Source organism: Schistocerca americana, chromosome 4, assembly GCF_021461395.2.
Source record: "Schistocerca americana isolate TAMUIC-IGC-003095 chromosome 4, iqSchAmer2.1, whole genome shotgun sequence".
Lineage (NCBI taxonomy): Eukaryota > Metazoa > Arthropoda > Insecta > Orthoptera > Acrididae > Schistocerca > Schistocerca americana.
In genome coordinates, this window is record NC_060122.1 from 535,484,339 (window position 1) to 535,503,364 (window position 19,026).

A 19,026-nucleotide genomic window follows, 5' to 3' on the forward strand; every position below is an offset into this window, starting at 1 on the left:
TGAAAGTGAAGAAGATTTAAATGATCTGCTGAACGGAATGAACAGTCTAATGAGTACACAGTATGGTTTGAGAGTAAGTCGGAGAAATACGAAGGTAATGGCAAGTAGTAGAAATGAGAACAGAGAGAAACTTAACATCAGGATTGATGGTCACGAAGTCAATGAAGTTAAGGAATTCTGCTACCTAGGCAGTAAAATAACCAATGACGGACGGAGCAAGGAAGACATCAAAAGCAGACTCGCTATGGCAAAAAAGACATTTCTGGGCAAGAGGAGTCTACTAATATCAAATACCGGCCTTAATTTGAGGAAGAAATTTCTGAGGATGTACGTCTGGAGTACAGCATTGTATGGTAGTGAAACATGGACTGTGGGAAAACCGGAACAGAAGAGAATCGAAGCATTTGAGATGTGGTGCTACAGACGAATGTTGAAAATTAGGTGGACTGATAAGGTAAGGAATGAGGAGGTTCTACGCAGAATCGGAGAGGAAAGGAATATGTGGAAAACACTGATAAGGAGAAGGGACAGGATGATAGGACATCTGCTAAGACATGAGGGAATGACTTCCATGGTACTAGAGAGAGCTGTAGAGGACAAAAACTGTAGAGGAAGACAGAGATTGGAATACGTCAAGCAAATAATTGAGGACGTAGGTTGCAAGTGCTACTCTGAGATGAAGAGGTTAGCACAGGAAAGGAATTCGTGGTGGGCCGCATCAAATCAGTCAGTAGACTGATGATAAAAAAAACAAAAACAAAAAAAATAGAAGAAAGCTGTCCAATGATATTGCAAAATTTATTCGGGCTTAACACTGACAATAACATGATTCAAATGTACTTGCGTTCATGAAAACATTTTTTAAGTTTGTTTAATAAAACTGTAAAACACCTGGAAGGCAATTGATAAGAGTTTTGGATGTATATATGGATAACCTTAAAAACGGTCTAACAAAAGGGAAACGAGATCTCTTTTTTGAATTTGTAAGATACCAAAAAAAGTAAACCTTTGTCTTCTCCTAAACTGGCTGGTAAAATTCAAATAATTCTTTTTAATATTTGTTGACAGACTTTGTAGTACATAAATAAACGGTTTGACTTTTTTTAACAAACCAGATATTTACAGTAAGCGATACAAATTTAAATACCAATCTGAATTTGCCGATTTTGCTAACAAATAAAAACTTTAAAGCTGAAAAACTATTTAAAAAAGGGAATTTTAGGAGAAAATTACATTATTAAATAAATTAAACGTTCAGATACATATTTATGAAGGTTTTGCAGCATTACTCACTACATATAAATGACTACAAATATTTAATAAGACAAATTATGATTTTAAAAATTTGTACGAATTAATTTCATTTCTATTGTCGATTCTTGTTACTTCAGTATTAAGAGAGTGAGGGTTTTTTTATGATGAATTTTAAGCGGCAGGACGAAAGAATCAAATGTTCCTGAATCTGGTAAAAATTATTTATTCATCTCATTTTAACTGCCGTCCACAAAGATGCTGTGAAGCTTTTCAGCAGTGAAAATTGTTTAAGTACTGCTAAAAGCAATAAAAAATATATTTTAAATGAAATAGGTAATATAAATAATACCTTATTTTAGTAAAATGTACTTTCTTCATATCTTTAACAACCAATATACCTTATTTGCCCAAAGAAAGATTGCATCCTTACATTCATCATGTTTATTCTGTTCTTTTTTTATCTTACAAAAGTTATTTTCAGTGAAAGATGTTGCAAATATAAAACGTATGATTAATCATTCCAGTGCTGTCAGCTCGGCTTTTTAATAAGTTATTTGTTAATGACAGTTGACATTTTAAGTTATGTGTATTGCCACCAGTTTCGTTCAGGAGTTTCTGCCTCGCCTCAAGGACGTAGTGTCATACCGAGTGAAACTTCCCTACGCTCCAGATTCACATTTGACCCTCTTCTGACACGAATTATTGTAGAGTAAATGCAACTTCTTATAGAAATAAAAATATGATCCACGATGTTTCCACACCACAAGTTGATGAAATAATAAGGAATGTTTATCGGTGACACACAAAAATGAGCTATAGAGAAGCAGTGTTTCCGCGTCCGTGTTAGTTTTGTACGGCTGTGCTGTGCAGCCACGCATAAATGATCACTGAAATAATAGTCAAATAACCAAAACAGCACTTGTCGAAGACTACATCCTGGATCACAACGAAGTACTGCGAAAGCGGGAAGCTCCAACATTGGCAACGTATGGCCGATTTTTGTCGGTCAGTGATTTACCTTTCTTATTCTGAATGTTATTTGTTGACATGCTATCGCGTATCTACCATCAGCAGCCAGCCATATAAATAAGCAAGGAATCCAAAAATATAATTATTACGTAAAAATCTTTCTGCTATCCTGCTTACAGCTCGTCTTCACCCAAATACATTCTAGCAGTAGTACAAGTTTTGACATAGGTTGGATATAAAGGATTGCTCTTCCGTTTTAACTACGCAGCTCAAAAAAAAAAAAAAATTAAAAAGAAACTAACCTCAGCTCTACCACAAACTTTTTTATCCTCTCTGTCACCTCTTGGCCCAGGATACTGCTGCTACGTACAGTATCCTATCAAATGGAGTTATAGTAGGTGAACTTCGTTGTCAGTGCAGTTCAGCAGGGCGCACTGAGATTCCAGTCGTGTCACCACGCGGCTATCGGCACCAGTCTGTCAACATGCCTCGAAGGGAGATTTCTAGCTTGAACCAAGCGCGTATTGTTATTTGGCGGTGAGTTACTCCTCGTTCTTTGAAATTCAGTCATTGTAGTGACACACAAGGTCTGGGTCTCAGTGGTTGCCCCTGGTGAGCACACCGGCGGATGGCTGCTGTCTAAGACTGCGCTCTACCAGAACTACGACTCGTTACTTTTGGTACATCACATAAATTACATGATAAATTGGTAGCATTGGTAGGGAAAGAAACACAAATGAACTTGTGAGAGATAAACTGGGAACCGACGACTTCTCTTTGGGTTTTGTTTCTTTGTTGGTCTTGCACATAATTAGAACCTCACGTAGTTAATGTTCGTCCAATATGTATTTTATATTCTTACAAAATATAAATTGTATTTTATAAGTAACAAAAATTAGTTGATAGCGTAACTTCCGGCTTTTATATTTTCAAGGTACCTGCTTTTCTTCCAAGTACAGTTTACATGCGCAAACATAAAAAAATCTATATAGCTATTATTATTGTTATTTTTGTACTCCTTAAACGTTCTTCATCATGATCAAAGGCAAGAGTTTTCTGTTATTATTGATAATTACGAAAGTGGATTATGAATAACAGAAACAAGTTTCATATAAATTCGACGAAGCACTGAAGTGACGTTTAATATATTTTTGTTTTGCGTTTTTCCTTTAATTTTACCTTTTTTTAGAGGATATTACGTTTTCTATCCATATATGATGAATCTATATTTTTTTTTATTTTTACTACATCATCCCTCCGTTTCACATCTCAACAACAGTTTTCGAAGAAAAGTTACATTAAACATTGACAGTTTTAATTTTGCTACAAATATTGTTTATTTTTATGTAACAGATAGGAGGTTAACACTGTAGAACAAATGTGTTCCGCAGGTTACACAGCCCTTTGTATACGCTAACTTAGTCTCTATATGGTTCACCACTTCTGAGTTCTATGGCGTTCTAATAAGACACTGATCACATATGCAGACAAAGCGATCGAAATGAGAAACGCCCGACAGATATACAACATACCCAACACACAGATAATGCGTTTAAGATCTTAACTGACCAAGGCTACTAGCAAAGGTACTGCAGTATATGGTTACTTATGAAAACCTACAGTAGCCAAAGGTAGTTTTACAACTCTACTGCCGTCTGAAATATAGGGCTTGCAGGTACTGTGTGGTGACTGCAGTAAAGCTACGCAATGAAAGGGGTGTGTCGACCCCGACAGTGCACAACTGATTCTACACGATTATTACGCCAAGAGGCAGTTTACGTTCATTTACACAATCCACTACAGTCTGTCCGCTGTTGTGCCCAGCAAATAAACTTGGCGGCCAATAGGATAGTAGTAGAACGGAAACCCCCTACCAAAGAGAGTAGCTGCTGTATTGAAGTGGGTTTATTTGCACGATGGAATAGGCTATGTTCAACTATAACAAAAGTAACTTGGTAATATGATGAGAAACAATTAATAATCATTAATTAAAAGGATGTAGGGGAAAGTTGGCCACTTCACTGTTCCTAATTTGCATCACTGCTATAGAATTCGTACCTCTTGTACTTACTAATATCTAGTGAAGTCAGATTGAACTATGTGCCGTATTGTCATCTAAGACTTCTTCGTGACGACGAACAGATCGTCTGAGAACAGCGTCAACTTTCTTGCAGTTTTCATCAAACTTTTTGTGTACGTGGCGAAAAGAATTGTTGATGTAAGGTAAGTGGCAACATAATGTTTTATTCATGGGTAAATATTTATGAAATAATCTTAGTTTTTAAGAGGTCACGAAGATGTAACCGTTGTGGCCCGTTTTTAGTAAACTGATCAAGTGAAAATGGAGACGTTGCATATAACGTACCGTTCTAAGTAACCCATATTTTACCGATACAGTTTGGGAAACCTGCTCGTATAGGAAGCTTTAAGGAATTCGCGTAGCATTTTTCGTGCAAAAGAATGTTTAAAAACGATGTGGTGAATTTTCTGATGTGTTCTTTGGCCTAAGTTGCCTACTAAATATTATATCGTATTATAGTATGGCGACAGGAAGGCGCTATGGAAAATGAAGCGCAGTTAAACTGCAATGTAGCTGTAACAGTATTTTGAAATATGGATCGTGTATGGAATGAACGTGCACACATATACAATGTGCAAAAGCCAAAAATTAAGAGGCATGCTGAAAACAGGAAAATGCAAACTGGGACGTAAAATTTTTTGGACACAGTAAAGTGTTTTCCATCGAAGATGAAAAAAGTTGTAAGATAATATTATTACGTTAGGAGATACGATGTTCGGTTTAGCCACGAAACTTGCGCTCGACATTGCAAAAGGAAACAGAGTAGCACATAATTTCAATGTAGAAGAAGCTACGGTAGGTAAAAACTGGGCTGCTGGGCTGAAGATGTCCAACAAATACGGCTGAATTGGAGCACAGTATGAAAGCTCCAAACAAAAGTTGCAAGGGCTAGGCAATGAGTCTATAAACTGAGGAGCAGATGATGTTATTGAAAAAAGAGAGAGAGAAGAGAGAGAGACAGGGAGACAGAGAGAGCTAGCCGAAGCAAAAGAGAAGAAATCTAGAAATACAGCTCCACCTCTCAAAAGGAACTGTTTTGGATACTCTGCGGAGAAGCCACCATATAAACTTATTTGTAAAACAGAGGAGGTAGGAATCAGTTACAATGACGGGCCTGCGGTATCTAGTGGCTCGAACGCGAGTTAGTATGTCTGGGATCAGTTGAAGCTTGTTGTGAGTTCTCACAGGAACGCTCCTCGGTAGATATTAAAATAACAAAAGCACTTAAAAAAGGAACTATAATTTACATCATTCAGACACGACGCGCGTCATAGCCTTGTCTCCGTTTTCTGGGTGAAGTTTTCGCCTTTTTCCCTCGATACGGTTCGAAGCACAATAATGCTGTCAAAGATTTTTCAAATTTATCGCATTTGCGTTGAATATTGATTCAGATGGGACCGAATTCCTAATGACCAGAGCTGAGATGGCTGAAAGACCTAGTGAAAATTCTCCGCTGCCTCTACCGCAATAAAATTTGTCTTTGAACACTATCAATTCTTTAATATTGCTGGGAGTATCAAAATGTTACCTCTTGTTTAGCATACTGTGTGTGCCCGAGTCATCTCTCATCTCAGAAACGATTCTGGGCATCGAAGTAATGTATGTGGATGTCGAAAGCACGAAAGATCTCAAGGATTTTTATGTTCAGTAAATACTACTAATGTTATACCAATATATTGATGCAACTATTGCTCTTCGAATCCAACTGTGGCCCTTTCCTACGACAATGTGTGGAAACAACACGCATTACTTCAGCACTTCAGTAAACAGTGCAATGTTTTCAAATATATAGACAATGAGAGTCAGTCGGGATACATACTACCACATACATGGTTATGTATACGTTGCACAGCTAGAATGAAAACGTGCTGAAATGATAACTTTATATGATTATTTACACAATTTAATTACATATACAAGTACGATATATATATGTCTGTTTCACAAATACATTATTAAATAGCTAAGTGCCCGGCGTTGATCGAGTATTTATGTACTCGGCTGTTCTGTTAGTCCATGTCCTCCTTCCCTCCTTCTTCCATCAACTCACATCACCACTCTCGGCTGATCTCCTCCTGTCCTACCACCTGCCTGTCTGCTCCACTCCCCTCTCTCTGGCCAACTGCCCCTATCTGTTCATCACCCCCATCCCCCTCCCACCCTTTAAGTTCTCCTTTTCCCTCTGTAACTTCATCTCCTCGCCCTCTCTCAGTCGATCCAGTAGCAGTGGATTGGTCTGTAAGGTAATCAGTTGTCACGTTGTAACGGATTGTAGTTCGATGAGCAGTGACCGCAACGTTTATTTGTCTTTTTGCATGATTATTCAAATTCACTGTCGCGCGATTGGTTTCAATTGACCGATGATGTCTCATCCGATGCATACCATCTCCGTTTGCATTTTCTCTTTCTTCTTGTGTACATGAAAGTGTTTGTGATAATCGATTCGGCTCAATTTCATTTCGCTCTTTGCGTTGCTCCGCAGTTCGATTAGATTGAAAATTCGTTTGGTTTGTAGCATTGTGTGTCCTGCGACCCAAATTGCTCCGTCTTATTGGCGGCATTTCAGTGCGATTAAATTTTGTCAATTCAATTCAAGTCTATCGATTGCGACTCAATGTGTGATGCGAATAGACGCAATTCAATTGATTCACTCTGTTGTTACTGTATATTAGTTTTTCACTTCAAAACACACAGTATGTCGTGTGTAAATCTGCAAAGTAGTTTGAAATCAAACAACGAAACTTAATTAATTTCCTGAAACGATTGCGATGAACTTACGACAGAATCAAAATTCAGTCGAGAGCAAACAACTCAATCAATTTATCTATACTTTATAACCTACGGGCTTGATTCACAATTTGACAGTCAGAAGTCAAAAGACGTTTTCAGACGTAGTAGCGAAATGAATTGGAATTGAAGTAAAATAACTACATTTGTTGGACACATCGGGAAACATCACAAAAGTAAAAACAAATGCAATTTTATTTTAATGTTGGCTGGAATGCGTTTTCCCACATTTTTCTCCCAATCTTGCAGATTTCTTTTTGCAGTTTAAAATATTCAATTCTGTTACTTCCATCCTGGGGCCACAACGAACTGGAAAATGCACCAACCAATCCTATCCTCAGTTATGATCGTGAATGCATTCGACTTTCATTTGTTACTGTCGCTAACTTTTATCCTTAAAACTTTTCATACTATAAAACGAACATAACAAAAAAGAATTACGTATATCCATAGTTCGAATATTGATCTATGGTTTTGAGTTCATACAAAAAGCCTACACAAAAAAGCGCTTTCAGTTTTTCTCGAATTTTCCAATTTTCTGGGTAACTTTTCCAGTTTTTTTTCCTAAAACCGTATTCGGACAATTACGAACATTTTTTTAATTAACAATAACGGTCCAGCCTTTTTCAATTGATGTGCTTGCCAACGAACGGCATTTAATCTTTGTTTATATAAATTTCCTGTACCGTTTCGATCACTGGCCATCTACAAAAGAACATGAAATAAACTGATGAAAAGTATCCCGTCAGTGATAACAGCACAAATCGTAAGCCCAAAGGCAAGTGATTTTGCACGGACGAATTGTACCAATAACATAGACGAGATACGTTGTATCACTTTATTTCATGTCTTTTTAATATCGCCACTGACCGAAATGAGTCAGTAAACTAATAATATATTTATGGTCCATAAAAAAATATTAAATTGTGTAAGGGCACCCCTGACTGCTGCATCGCATTTTCCGTTTATACAGTACACTTTGCACCACATTTCTCGGCAGTTTTTTTTTTTTTTTCAAAAAAGTCGCTGCACATGTTAACATGAGCTATATCGTTTTATTCTTATTCACATGAACTATCGGACGCGAGCGAAAATATGCGTCATTCCACTTTGGTGGATATCTGGGCAGCTGAAAGCTGCACTTCTCAAAAACATACATTATTGCTCACGTTAGTTTACATTCTGTAGTTTGCTTTAACGTTTCTACATCTGGAATTCTTGCTGCATTATTACTGACGTCCACTTTCAGTGGGGCACGGTGCGTATAGCGGTGTTTAAGTTCTTCAAAAGGAAATGGGTAAAGATTAACAGACGGTTGTATGAACCATTTTGGAGCGGCAGTACCATTAAAACTTATGAGGAGTGGAAGTGGAAAACATTCTAAGTTCCAAATCTGTCATCTCGCAGAAAATGTGAAAACAATGTGTCTCTGCTTCTACGTAACGGATTTTATCTAAGAAATTGAGCAGGTACTACGATACTCACCGCATCAACGCAAAAAAAAGATTGAATGGGATAAATTAATAAATAAATACCCTATCAAGAATGTTGTAGGTGCCGAATCAGGAAACTAATTCGTTCTAAGTGTGAATAAGGAAGTTATTTACATGATGATTCCTGCAAGGAAGACAACAGCTATTTATTTACACAAGCAGCACCGTTACCAGGTTCGAGCCGATAGACTCATCTTCAGAAGATTGTTCACGTTTAAATTATGTTTGTTGTCTTTACATTAGTTGCTGGCTGTTTTGGTTACAACAAATAATATAAACAACAACAAATGTAATGCAAACGTTGAGAAACGTCTGAAGTTGGCCCTGTCACTCCGAAAGCGGCAACGGGGCTATTTGTGTAAATAGAGAGCGTTGTAAACAGTGGCTAGTTGTTGTTTCTTTCTTTTCAATTATCAACTTGTATTTTATAATAGCCGTGGTATCAAAGACGTCGGTCTTCGAAAGAATGGCTGAAAGTATTTTTTTTAATGCCCATTCATAATGAAGCATTACGGTTTATTTGTATTATTGCAAGTACAAAAATACTGCATTTGGTTTTTAACTAGTAGGACTGTAATCAACAAATTTTTGGAACTCCAGAGGAAAGCACAGATTAGCAGAAAGACCATGCGCCATCTGCTAACGCATGTTTGGATGAAATCTCGGCAACAGAATATCGAGAATACAACAGCACTGAAAACCAGTTTTGTGACGAACTTCGAGGTGCCTTGAGGAAGAAATTGAGGAGAGGGAATCGTGTCCAGAAAAGTCATCCAACGACGCTTCAGAGCGTGAAGTTCAGGCGCCGGTGCTGTCACTGGACCCCCTTCGGTAGCAAACGTGCCACTCTGTGATGACGGACCGTAGGTGGAACGTCTCCCAATATTGTTTCTTATTCAGTAATCGTAACTGATTGCCACGATCGTTAGTGGGGAAGATGGTGCGAGCGGCTGCGTAGGCAGACCTCGTCTCCTATGAGTACGATGAGCTGTTGGCTCGGTGGATGACGTTTTCGGACACGTGTTTCAATCCGCAGCTTATTTTTCTCCTGGAATGCTCTAAAATCTCCGTTGTTCTTCCGTATACAGGTGAAAAATAATCTGTAAGCGGAAATATGTGTTCTAAACCATCATCTACCAAGACAACAGAGAATCGCATTCACAGGAAACAAAGCCTGTCTACGCAGCAGTTGGTTAGCTCCATTTTCTCCACTGGCGACCGTGACAGTCAGTCGTTATCACTGAGCCGCGCGTAGTGGCTGCGCGATTTGAGACGTCATGTCACGGAGCACGCTGCCCCTCCCGCCGGAGGTTCGAGTCCTCCCTGGGGCATTGGTGTGTGTGTGTGTGTGTGTGTGTGTGTGTGTGTGTGTGTGTGTGTGTGTGTGTTTCTTAGCATACGTTAGTTTCAGTAGTGTGTAAGTCTAGGGACCGATGCCTTCACCAGTTTGGTCCCTTAGGAATTCACACACATTTGAACACTGAATAACAAACAACATTGCACGACGTTCTGCCTATGGTCTGTTAGTGTAGAGTGAGAAATTTTCTGCCCAAGGGGTGGCGTAGTGGCAGGCGTCGACGCCAAAGCTTTCTTTTTTCGATTAATTGGCTTTGGGTTCGTGCCCATTCTGCCATGTCAATAGTGTAATCTCAATTTTGAAGATATTAAGATCAAGACAACACACCAACCAGCCGCCAAACAGAGAAAATGTCCGACCGGGCCGGGAATCGAACCCGGACCCTTTCACTTGTCAATCCTCCGTGCTGACCGCGCAGCTACCGAGTAGGACAGGCACCAATAAATAGGACTCCATGTAGCGTCGAAGGACGACGTTTCCGGATACGGTTCCCTATTCTCGATTTGTTCCTCAAGGCACCCTCTACAACCTCTCGAAGTTTCTCGCAATATTTATCGGACACCTTGTATACTAACTGCCGGTCGGTTTCCAAGATACAGTTTTTTCATACTGGCAGGAATGAAAACTCTATATATGATATTAAATAGATTTGTTTTGTTTCTTCTTTAAGGAGGCATATATTTATAGCTTTCATAAATGACTCACGATTTCGTACAAAAGCTGTATGTTGCTTTGTATTAAAACTATGTTCAACAAGAGAGCACTCTCAGGCATAAGACATATTAATTGCAGGACGTTTGTGTCTAGATCATAATTCGACGTACGTCCTGTAATTAAAGACTTTTATAGCTGAGGTTCGTCTTGGAGGGTCTTTTGCTGGCTGAAACTGGCTTTAATAAAGTGATATACACATATTGTACCAAATCTAGATTTTTCAAATAGGTTTTGCGTTTAATATCGATTGCTTTCACCAGTTAATGTACAGTAGATACATGCTTTGTGGGATGTCGGAACTGGCGTTTGGACACGATGAGAATTATTTTCCATTTAATGTGTGATACATCAATTCCTACATATTTTTGATTGTAATAATATTTCCAAACATTTAAAATTATGTATACTTTTTACATTTTCAATCGACTTTTGTATTTTAGGTGTGGGACATCAAAGACGTCTAACACCACCATAACGGTAAGAAATGGCCTATGAGACAAATTCTTACTGTACGAAAGGTCGATGTTAGGAACAAACCATTAGCTGTGCCAAGTTATACAGCCTTCACTTCATATTAAGTTAGGTATGGCGGAGAACTTTGAAAAGGCTCTTTCCAAAGCTGTTTCACAGCGGAAGACCGCACTGCAGTTCCTTCTCTAAATCCTCGCACAAACGAAAAAATGGCTGACATCGAAATAAGTGTCCAAGGAATAGAAAAGCAACTGGAATCACTCAACAGAGGAAAGTCCACTGGACCTGACGGAATACCAATTCGATTCTACACAGAGTACGCGAAAGAACTTGCCCCCCTTCTAACAGCCGTGTACCGCAAGTCTCTAGAGAAACGCAAGGTTCCAAATGATTGGAAAAGAGCACAGGTAGTCCTAGTCTTCAAGAAGGGTCTGCGAGCAGATGCGCAAAACTATAGACCTATATCCATGACGTCGATCTGTTGTAGAATTCTAGAACATGTTTTTTGCTCGAGTATCATGTCGTTTTTGGAAACCCAGAATCTACTCTGTAGGAATCAACACGGATTCCGGAAACAGCGGTCGTGTGAGACCCAACTCGCTTTATTTGTTCATGAGACCCAGAAAATATTAGACACAGGCTCCCAGGTAGATGCTATTTTCCTTGACTTCCGGAAGGCGTTCGATACATTTCCGCACTTTCGCCTGATAAACAAAGTAAGAGCCTACGGAATACCATACCAGCTGTGTGGCTGGATTGAAGAGTTTTTAGCAAACAGAACACAGCATGTTGTTATCAATGGAGAGACGTCTACAGACGTTAAAGTAACCTCTCGCGTGCCACAGGGGAGTGTTATGGGACCATTGCTTTTCACAATATATATAAATGACCTAGTAGATAGTGTCGGAAGTTCCATGCGGCTTTTCGCGGATGATGCTGTAGTATACAGAGAAGTTGCAGCATTAGAAAATTGTAGCGAAATGCAGGAAGATCTGCAGCGGATAGGCACTTGGTGCAGGGAGTGGCAACTGACTCTTAACATAGACAAATGTAATGTATTGCGAATACATAGAAAGAAGGATCCTTTATTGTATGATTATATGATAGCGGAACAAACACTGGTAGCGGTTACTCCTGTAAAATATCTGGGAGTATGCGTGCGGAACGATTTGAAGTGGAATGATCATACAAAATTAATTGTTGGTAAGGCGGGTACCAGGTTGAGATTCATTGGGAGAGTCCTTAGAAAATGTAGTCCATCAACAAAGGAGGTGGCTTACAAAACATTCGTTCGACCTATACTTGAGAATTGCTCATCAGTGTGGGATCTGTACCAGATCGGGTTGACGGAGGAGGTATAGAAGATCCAAAGAAGAGCTGCGCGTTTCGTCACAGGGTTATTTGGTAACCGTGATAGCGTTACGGAGATGTTTAGCAAACTCTAGTGGCAGACTCTGCAAGAGAGGCGCTCTGCATCGCGGTGTAGCTTGCTCACCAGGATTCGAGAGGGTGTGTTTCTGGATGAGGTATCGAATATATTGCTTCCCCCTACTTATACTTCCCAAGGAGATCACGAATGTAAAATTAGAGAGATTCGAGAGCGCACGGAGGCTTTCAAACAGTCGTTCTTCCCGCGAACCATACGCGACTGGAACAGAAAAGGGAGGTAATTAATGACAGTGGCACGTGAAGTGCCCTCCGCCACACACCGTTGGGTGGCTTGCAGAGTATAAATTTAGATGTAGATGTAGATAAACATTTATGAGTCTTTCAGTCACGTGAGATCAGGTTTAATTCCAAGATCAGAAAGACCGAGTTACAAGCATCTTTTTTCTTTCTGACCACAAGTCAGAGAATCGTTAATTGATGAGATCTTTGATGAGAAACTCAAGAATATCGAGTTACACGCTTCCATATATTTCAGAAATATTTTTTTAAATTTGGAAATTTGTGGTAAGGTCTTATGTGACCAAACTGCTAAGGTCACCGGTCCCTAATCTTCTAGACTACTTAATCTAACCTTAACTTACGATAAGGACAACACCAACACCCATGCCTGAGGGAGGATTCGAACCTCCGACGGGGCAAGGCGCACGGACCATGACAAGGCGACTTAGACCGTGCGGCTACGCGGCACCATATTTCAGAGTTATTGCTTACGAGTTTTAGGGTAACAGAAGAGAAGAGAATTATGTTTCTGTAGTAACTAAACTGTTGGACGCCAGCCAAAAATGGGATTAACGTTTTGAAAATATAATTTTTACGTTTGCACTTTGATTCCCCGCCCCCCGGAAAATCCATAGTTTTAGCGGTAAACAGGTTGAACGCGACGGCCTTACCTTCCAACATCACACACTGGAACATGTCAATGATGAGCAGTTACTGTTTGTTTCTATTTTTAGGTCTTCAAGAGAAATATTACCAAAAAAAAATCACAATCACATTTCTCCCAGTAAATTCATACATAACTTTGTAAAATGCAGAGGCGACAGAAGTAATGGGACAGCGATATGCACATCGCGGTAATATCGCGTACACAAGGTATAAAATGGCAGTGCATTGGCGGAGCTATCTTTTGCACTCACATGATTCGTGTGAAAAGGTTTCCAATGTGACTACGGACGTACGACGGGAATTAACAGACTTTGAATTAGGAATGGTAGTTGGAGCTATACACATGGGACATTCCATTTCGCAAATCGTAGGAGATTTCAGTATCCCGAGATCCACAGTGTCAAAAGCGTGCCGGGAATACCAAATTTCAGACATTTCCTCTTAACACGGACAACGCAGTGGCCGACGGCCTGAGAGCTATCAGTGCGATCAGAGAAGCAACACTGCGTGAAATAACCGTAGAAGTCAATATGGCGCATACGACGAACCTATCCGTTAGGACAGTGAGGAAAAATTTTGCGTTGATAGACTATGGCAGCAGACGACCAACGTGAGAGCCTTTGCTAACACTTCGACATCGCCTGAAGCGCCTCTCCTGGACTCGTGACAATATTGGTAGGAGACTAGACAACATTGGTTGGGTCAGATGAGTCCCGATTTCAATTGGTAAGAGCTGATGGTAGGGTTCGAGTATGACGCAACCCCCACGCAGTCACGGACCCAAGTTACAAGGAACTGTACAAGCTGGTGGTGGATCCATAATGGTGTGGACTGTGTTTACGTGGAATGGACTGTGTCCTCTGGTCAATCTAAACCGATCACTGGCTTCAAATGGTTATGTTCGGCTACTTGGAGACCATTTTCAGCCACTCATGGACTTCATGTTTCCAATCAACGATGAAATGCGCCATTTCAGCGGGCCACAGTCGTTCGTGATTGGTTTGAAGAACATACTGGACACTTCGAGCGAATGATCAGGCCACCCAGATCGCCCGACGTGAGTACCATCGAACAGTTATGGGACACAATCGAGGGGTGAGTTCGTGCACAAAATTCTGTACTAGCAACACATTCGCAATTATGGACAGCTCTAGAGATAGCTTGGCTCAATATTTCTGCAGAGGACTTCCAACGACTTGCTGAGTCCATCCATGTCGAGTTGCTGCGCTATACCGGGACAAAGGAGGTCGGACACGATATTAGGAGGTATCCCAGAATATTTTTCAGATTTTAATAACTGTTTTGACGATACTGTATGTATAATATAATTGATTTGTTGTTTTATCTACATCTACATCTACATGGATACTCTACAAATCACGTTTAAGTGCCTGGCAGGGGGTTCTTCGAACCACCTTCACAATTCCCTATTATTCCAATCTCGTATAGCGCGCGGAAAGAATGAACACCTATATCTCTCCGTAAGAGCTCTGATTTCCCTTATTTTATCGCGGTGATCGTTCCGCCCTATGTAGGTTTGGAATTTCGTGAGAAGATCCAGTCGCAACGAAAAAAGCCTTTCTTTTAACGAATTCCAGCCCAAATCCTGTATCATTTCTGTGACACTCTCTTCCATATTTCGCGTTATACAAAACGTGCTGTCTTTCTTTGAACTTTTTCGATGTACGCCGTCAGTCCTACCTCGTAAGGATCCCACACCACGCAGAAGTATTCTAAAAGAGGACGGACAAGCGATTTATAGGCAGTCTCCTTAGTAGGTCTGTTACATTTTCTGGATGTCCTGCCAATAAAACGCAGCCTTTGGTTAGCCTTCCCTACAACATTTTTTATGTGTTCTTTCCAATTTAAATTGTTCGTAATTGTAATACTTAGGTATTTAGTTGAATTTATGGCTTTTAGATTAGACTGATTCATCGTGTAACCGAAGTTTAACGAGTTCCTTTTCGCACTCATGTGGATGACCTCAAACTTTCCGTTATTTAGGGTCAACTGCCACTTTTCGCACCACTCAGATATTATTTCTAAATCGTTTTGCAGTTTGTTTTGATCTTCTGATGACTTTATTAGTCGATAAACGACAGCGTCATCTGCAAACAACCGAAGACGGTTGCTGAGATTGTCTCCCAAATAGTTTATATAGATAAGGAACAGCAAAGGGCCTATAACACTACCTTGGGGAACGCCTGAAATCACTTCTGTTTCACTCGACGACTTTCCGTCAGTTACTACGAACTGTGACCTCTCTGACAGAAAATCGCAAATCCAGTCACATAAATGAGACGATATTCCATAAGCATGCAATTTTACTACCAGCCGCTTGTGTGGTACAGTGTCAAAAGCCTTCCGGAGGCTTATGAGAGTGTTTGATTAATTTTCAGATTATGTGTATCAAATGTTTAGTTAATACTGTGTTATATAATGTTTTATTAATCTTCATGACACATTAAAATTTATATGGATACGATTTCATTATTATTCTGTTTCTCGGAAAAAGAAAATATGATTGTCCGTGTGAAATCAGTATCCCAAAATTCCGACTTAGAAAGAACACGCAGAAAAAACTTTCAGTTTCTTTAGCAGAGCTTCAGTTCGAGATGTAAGCAGTAAGTAGGCGTGTGACGGGCGGCTGTTCTTCGGAGTGTAGCGCCGCCCACGGCGCACGCAACAGCTGCAGCCGCCAGCTGCCAGCTGCCGCCGGCCGGCGCGCGGCCACGTGCTCGGCGCCGACACGTCCTCCCTCTACATGCGTCACACATCCCAGTGCCCGCATGCACTCCGTGCGCCCGTATCGCGGAACCGAATCCCAGACCGTACTTCACGAGTCAGTTCCCGGTCCCGACGAAAATCCTTCCATTCGATCCAGTGATCGTCTGTTCTACCGATAATGTCAAATTTTGCTAAATTTTCGCAGATCTGGGCGTATTTTTGTAGGAACTATAACAACAGAATCCAAAAAAAGGTCAATGCAGGAAGTTCAAATTGGCATGCCGTAGCAATATACCAGCCGACAGTCCGCGAAGTAGCGTCAAGTTGCTCGAGTATCAAGCAACTCCTCCAAACAATGTAAGCAGGCATTATGATATTTTGTGGAAGAATCTCCTTTTCAGAAGGTAATCGCATTATGATTGCTTATAGTTCTTCGACCTTCAGAGTTCCCACACATTATGAGCCGTAATATAATCTTAGCCTTCATCATTGTAAATTAAAAAATAAGTAATCATCTAAAAAAATCATAAAAAGTTGTCAACTAAAACATAACACTACTTCGTCTTTATATAACTTTATTCATTCGGTTGAGAAGTACCTATAGGTACTAATTTATGCTGTGCGTTCCCATATGTGCACACACACACACACACACACACACACACAAACCTGTATCTTGCAGCAAAATGGTTACGTATGTTTGATAACCCCTACTGATAGAAATATGCATAGAAGTACCCAGAAAGTAGTATTATATACTGCGAAGGAACCAAACACAAACACCTACGTGATTGCTTGACGGGGCTTTCTTCCTCCGATAATATGTAAAGACGGTAGTAAATCAAGTCATGTGAATGACGAATCAAATCTTACTATTGGCACTAAGCACTACAGTATTTGCATTTCACATTTCTTTCCGTCTCATTGTCTGGTGTTACTCGAAAACTCACTGTGACGTCTGTTGGTGTTTTTAGTTTGCGCTAAGAATTATCTATGTAAATGACGCCGCTCTCCAGCATTCAATTTATAATTTATGCCATGGAACCGATCCTATTAGCCACCTGAGTCGTAATTTTGGGTTTTTAATTTATACTACTAATTCGTTCTTCCCACTTTATTATTGTTATATTGTGAAAACTGCAATAACGTTAACTTCGCACTGTTTTACCTACTGCCCGCTGTATGTTGTACGTCTTTTAGTGTTTTTCTTTTACGTTAAGAACTTACTCTACACGCCGAGTTCCTTTCATTATCATGCTGTGGAAACTGCAATTCTGTTAGCACGGATTTTCGTAGCCACTCTTGGCTGTATGGTCTTTACTGCTCAAAGCCAAAAATAAATAAAATAACTTGGAAACACTACGAATCCGAGAAACAGTCCATTGTATTTACTTCCGAACCAAGAATCGTACAACGAGTGTCGTCGACTAAACAAATTATATCTGCGGAATTCTTGGTTAAAACTAAGGAAAGAATAGTAATGTTTTATATACACGTTCCTTAGGGTATTCAGATTTGTCACCACTGTCGTGTTGAGCTTTGCTACCTATCAAAATGAGTGAAGTATTGACCACCGACTTGTAAAATAATGCATGCATATTTGTTTTGTAACCATAAAATGACGCGTCAGTAGGTGTCCACCGTACAAGTTACATTTCTTACATGCAATATTAGAGATTTAAAATATAGGTAGCGGTTTCTAGAGAGTCCTAACGATATACAGACTGTTGTAACCACAACTACATTTTACATTGAGTTCTGATCGTTTTAGGACCAACCAGACAGAAATGAGGCACTGTCATTGTGCCAGGACTAACAACTTGGTTTCGGGACGTCGCGTCAAATGTGAAAGAATGCTCGAATACTTCGTATACAGACATACATATTTCTTATGGCAGACGGACTCTTGCCACCACTGTGTCATATTACTTTGAGCGAGCACCGTGACAGAGTAGTGTTTTTGTCTTTTTGCCAGGTTTAACTGCTTGCTAATGGGATGCGTGCTCGCAGCAGGTGTGCTGTCGTGGCTGTAAATTGGCGACGCGCGCGCTCGGCGCTGCGCGGGTAGCGCGCGGTCTGCGCTGGACGGGACGCGACTTACCGGCCCCAGGTTGAGGAAGCCGGTGCGCGCCGCCACCTGGTCGGCGACGGCGGTGCCCGGTGCGCCCCGCAGCCGCACCAGGAACGAGTTGGTGAAGACCTCGTGCGGCGCGCCGGCCGCGGCCGCGGCCGTGGCTAGCGCCAGCAGCAGCTGCAGTGCGCTCGCCGCCCCCAGCATGTCTGTCACACTGCCCGCCGAGCCGCGCCGCACGCCGCCGCCGCCGTGACGTCAGCTGTGACGTGGCGCATTGATTGGCGGCGGCGCGCATGCGCGGGCGGGCGGGCGCAGCGCGCGGGGCGTGTTTTATCGAACCCCGCCCCGCGCCCTCCCGCGGCACTCCAGAACGGCCGCGTCTCGTGTTGTCTCCGGCTCGCACCTGCCAGCTGTCCCTCCCCACTGGTGGTGGCGGAGCAGTGGTAACGCTTCTCGTTGCCGCCGTCCGCCGCTGTGTTGGTCGCCCGCACTCCTGTATCAGTTCACAGAGACGGATGCTTCGGAGTTCAGCTGCTACACCCAACATGTCCGTCTTTCGCCACCCCTTCGTCAAATCGGCCACTCCCACTATTACTTTTTTCATCAGCATTTTGCCTCTTTGCATACGCAGGGAATCTTCCAACTACGAACACGGTATCGAACGAAAGGTATAGATAGTTTACTCATGACTAATATCGTCGTCTTAAACACACACACAAACACATACCCACACACTCACACACACACACACACACACACCTTTTTT

At 41.0% G+C, this 19,026-nt stretch overlaps 1 protein-coding gene across 1 annotated transcript in view; it reads right to left on the minus strand.

Moving 5' to 3' along the window:
- The window catches only part of LOC124613600 (neuroendocrine convertase 2), a 1,535,239-nt gene extending 1,516,432 nt beyond the window's left edge, over positions 1-18,807 (minus strand). Inside the window, exons 1-2 of the mRNA XM_047142315.1 lie at positions 18,498-18,807; positions 18,288-18,421 (exon numbers count right to left, since the gene is read on the minus strand). Coding sequence (XP_046998271.1) covers positions 18,288-18,421; positions 18,498-18,807 — 444 coding nt within the window. The remainder of the gene's footprint in view (positions 1-18,287; positions 18,422-18,497) is intronic.
- Between the last annotated feature and the right edge of the window lie 219 nt (positions 18,808-19,026).